At 47.7% G+C, this 3036-nt stretch overlaps 1 protein-coding gene across 1 annotated transcript; it reads left to right on the forward strand.

Moving 5' to 3' along the window:
* Nucleotides 1–1224: 1224 nt before the first annotated feature.
* Nucleotides 1225–2814, forward strand: LOC308106239 (E3 ubiquitin-protein ligase arih1-like; the record flags this gene model as incomplete). Its single annotated transcript, XM_080457295.1, has 1 exon — nucleotides 1225–2814. The coding sequence occupies one exon, from the start codon at nucleotides 1225–1227 to the stop codon at nucleotides 2812–2814; it is 1590 nt and encodes a 529-aa protein (XP_080313421.1).
* Between the last annotated feature and the right edge of the window lie 222 nt (nucleotides 2815–3036).

Consider the following 3036-nt stretch of genomic DNA (forward strand, 5'->3'; position numbering starts at 1 on the left):
CCAGAGAAGAGGAAGGTTAAAAAGAGTTACAGAGACGGAGGTTAAAAAGACCCGGTTTAGCTGATAGGAAGTTGAAGAAAGAACATCTGCTCTACTTCCTTCCAAATTTCGGTAATGTATTTTTTTAATTGTATGATGATAAATATTGGTTTAATTTCTTTACTATTTGTTACTAATTTTGATCGATGTACTTATGATGTTGAAAAGCACCTGCTTCGCTAAATAGCCTGCAATAACAGCATAACTAACATTATAATACTGTGACGCTCTGATCCAACGTCGCTATGGATTCGGGTAAACAATGTCATGGTTGAATGGAGTTCCCATTGGCTGGACAGATGATGGCGTCAGACCGGGTAATGTCTGACGCTGTCTGAGTGACGTCATGAGACTGATTAAATGGACAAAGAATCCTGTCTCATCCTCCACTGTGCTCTGTCTGGCACAGTGGTTCTCAACCTGTGGGTCGGGACCCCCAGGGGGTCCCCACATGATTTTTTTTTAGGGTCCCCAGATGACAGTTAAGTTACAATTTAAGGACTTTTATTAAGACCTTTTTAATACCAAAGAAAATAAATAAATTTAACTGGTCAAACATTGGCCAAATTGTCAAATAATATAAGTGGCAAAAAAAAGAGAGTGTACAAATGCATTATGGCATCAATACTGTTTGTGAGTGTGTGTGTGTGTGTGTGTGTGTGTGTGTGTGTGTCTAGATCAGTGCCCAGTGTTGCCCAAGTGTAATGGGCACAAAATACTTGGGGGCTATCAAAGCACTTGGACATCACTCTATCATCTATTATGTCAGTCCTATGACGTCAGTATTGTGTGTGTGTGTGTGTGTGTGTGTGTGTGTGTGTGTGTGTGTGTGTGTGTGTGTCTGTCTATATAAACATTACCCAATGTTGCCCACCGTGGCCCCACAAGTTATTGTGTGGGTGAAATAGGCACAAATTAAGTACTTGATCGAAGGCCAGACTACATAGTGACTACAACATGTTTTGTGGATGCATGGCGTGCCATGTAGAACTTGAAGTGAGTTGAATTGTGTAATGATGAAAGGCCATCATGGGACCATGGGGGGTCATCTGGCCATGGCTAGTGGTGACGTCACACTACACCACACTTTATAAACGGCCGGACATTTCTTAGCTATTATTAAACACAGCCGATTACGGTGGTATTGAGCTATTTTAATTTTTGATTAATTTCACACCCCTAGGAATGAGCTTGGATAAAGCCTACGAATTTGACGACAAAAAGGAGGAATGCGGCGAAGATGGCAGTGACACCGGTGGAGTGGCCCACGGCCCGGGACAGGAGATGGACTACAGCCAAACTGCCAAGTTGCCCCTAGAGGATAATAACCCCCTTTTACCTGACCCGATCTTACATTACTGCCCGGCACAGGAGGAGGAGGCTGACGACTACAGTTTTGAGGTGCTGAGCCTCTTCCAGATCTTCCAGCATATTGCAGAGCGTATCCAGGTCGTCAAGGAGATCATCGACCACCCCGCGACAACGACACGCATTCTTCTCAGTCACTTCAGTTGGGATAAAGACAAGCTGATAGAAAGGTACTTTGACGGAAACCTAGACACGCTGTTCTCCGAGTGTCACGTCGTCAACCCCAGTGAGGAATCTCTGACCGGTCCCCCGATCGTCGCGATATCACCGGTGCAGGATATGCCGTGTGAGATCTGCTATCTAGATCACCCAAACACAACCTTCACGGGCCTGGGGTGTGCCCACAAGTTCTGCATGCAGTGCTGGAGAGATTACCTGACCACCAAAATCACAGCAGAAGGAATGGGACCGACCATTTCTTGTCCCGCTTATAGTTGTGACATATTGGTCGATGACAACACAATCATGAGCCTCATAACAGATTCAGAAGTGAAGTTGAAGTATCAGCGCTTAATCGCAAATAGTTTTGTAGAGCGCAATCGACTGTTCAAGTGGTGTCCTACGCCCGACTGCCATCACGTCATCAGAGTCGAGTATCCGGCTGCCAAGCCTGTAAGGTGCAAGTGTGGTCGCCAGTTCTGCTTCAGCTGTGGAGAAAACTGGCACATTCCTGTCAAGTGCAAGTGGCTGAAGAAATGGATGAAGAAATGCGCAGAGGAAGGCGAAACCTATAGCTGGATCGCAGGAAATACAAAGAACTGTCCAGAATGCCACATCCCCATCGAGAAAAACGGCGGCTGCAATTACATGCGTTGTCAGAACCAGATCTGCAGATCTGAGTTCTGTTGGCACTGCATGGGCCCGTGGGCACCCAAACATATGTCCAACTTTGTCTGCAGTCCCACGACGTACGATGAAGACGCTGCCAAGGCGGCTCGAGATGCACAGGAGCACTCCAGGGCAGACCTGCAGAGGTACCTGTTCTATTACAAAAGCTACATGAATGACATGCACAGTCTGCGCTTTGAGCACGAACTCTACGCCAACGTCCAGAGGAAGATGGAGGAGGTGACTGGCCTCATGCCCTTCACTGACTTGCAGTTCCTGAAGTGGGCCGCGGACGTGCTGTGCCAGTGCCGCTCCACGCTCACGTTCACCTGCGCGTTCGCCTTCTACCTCAAGAAGAACAACGAGGCCATCATGTTCGAGAACAACCTGGCGGATCTCATGAGCGCGGTCGAGGTGTTGTCTCGCTACTTAGCGCATGACATCACCCGGGACTCCCTGCAGGACATCAAGCAGAAAGTAACACTCGTGTACAGATACTGTGAGAGCAGGCGAAGACTGCTGTTACAGCACGTGCACGAAGGCTATGAGAAGGACCTGTGGGAGTACAGAGAGGATTGAGGAAATGTCCCTCATGCAACAGCACAGGCTCTGCCGCCACCTCTGCCCCTTTTATACAGCGTGGCTCCTAGGGGGCCAGCTAAACTCACAAACCACTGGACAGATCAGGATCATGTCGTTGCTGTCGGGCAGAAACCTCTTATCTCTCATACTACAGCGTCACACAAAAGCATCAGAAGTAGCAGATCTACAAGCTTGAAACGCGACGCTATTTTTTAATTT

Source organism: Gymnoscopelus braueri (genome assembly GCF_963280865.1).
Source record: "Gymnoscopelus braueri genome assembly, chromosome: 18".
In the NCBI taxonomy this organism is placed as follows: Eukaryota; Metazoa; Chordata; class Actinopteri; order Myctophiformes; family Myctophidae; genus Gymnoscopelus; species Gymnoscopelus braueri.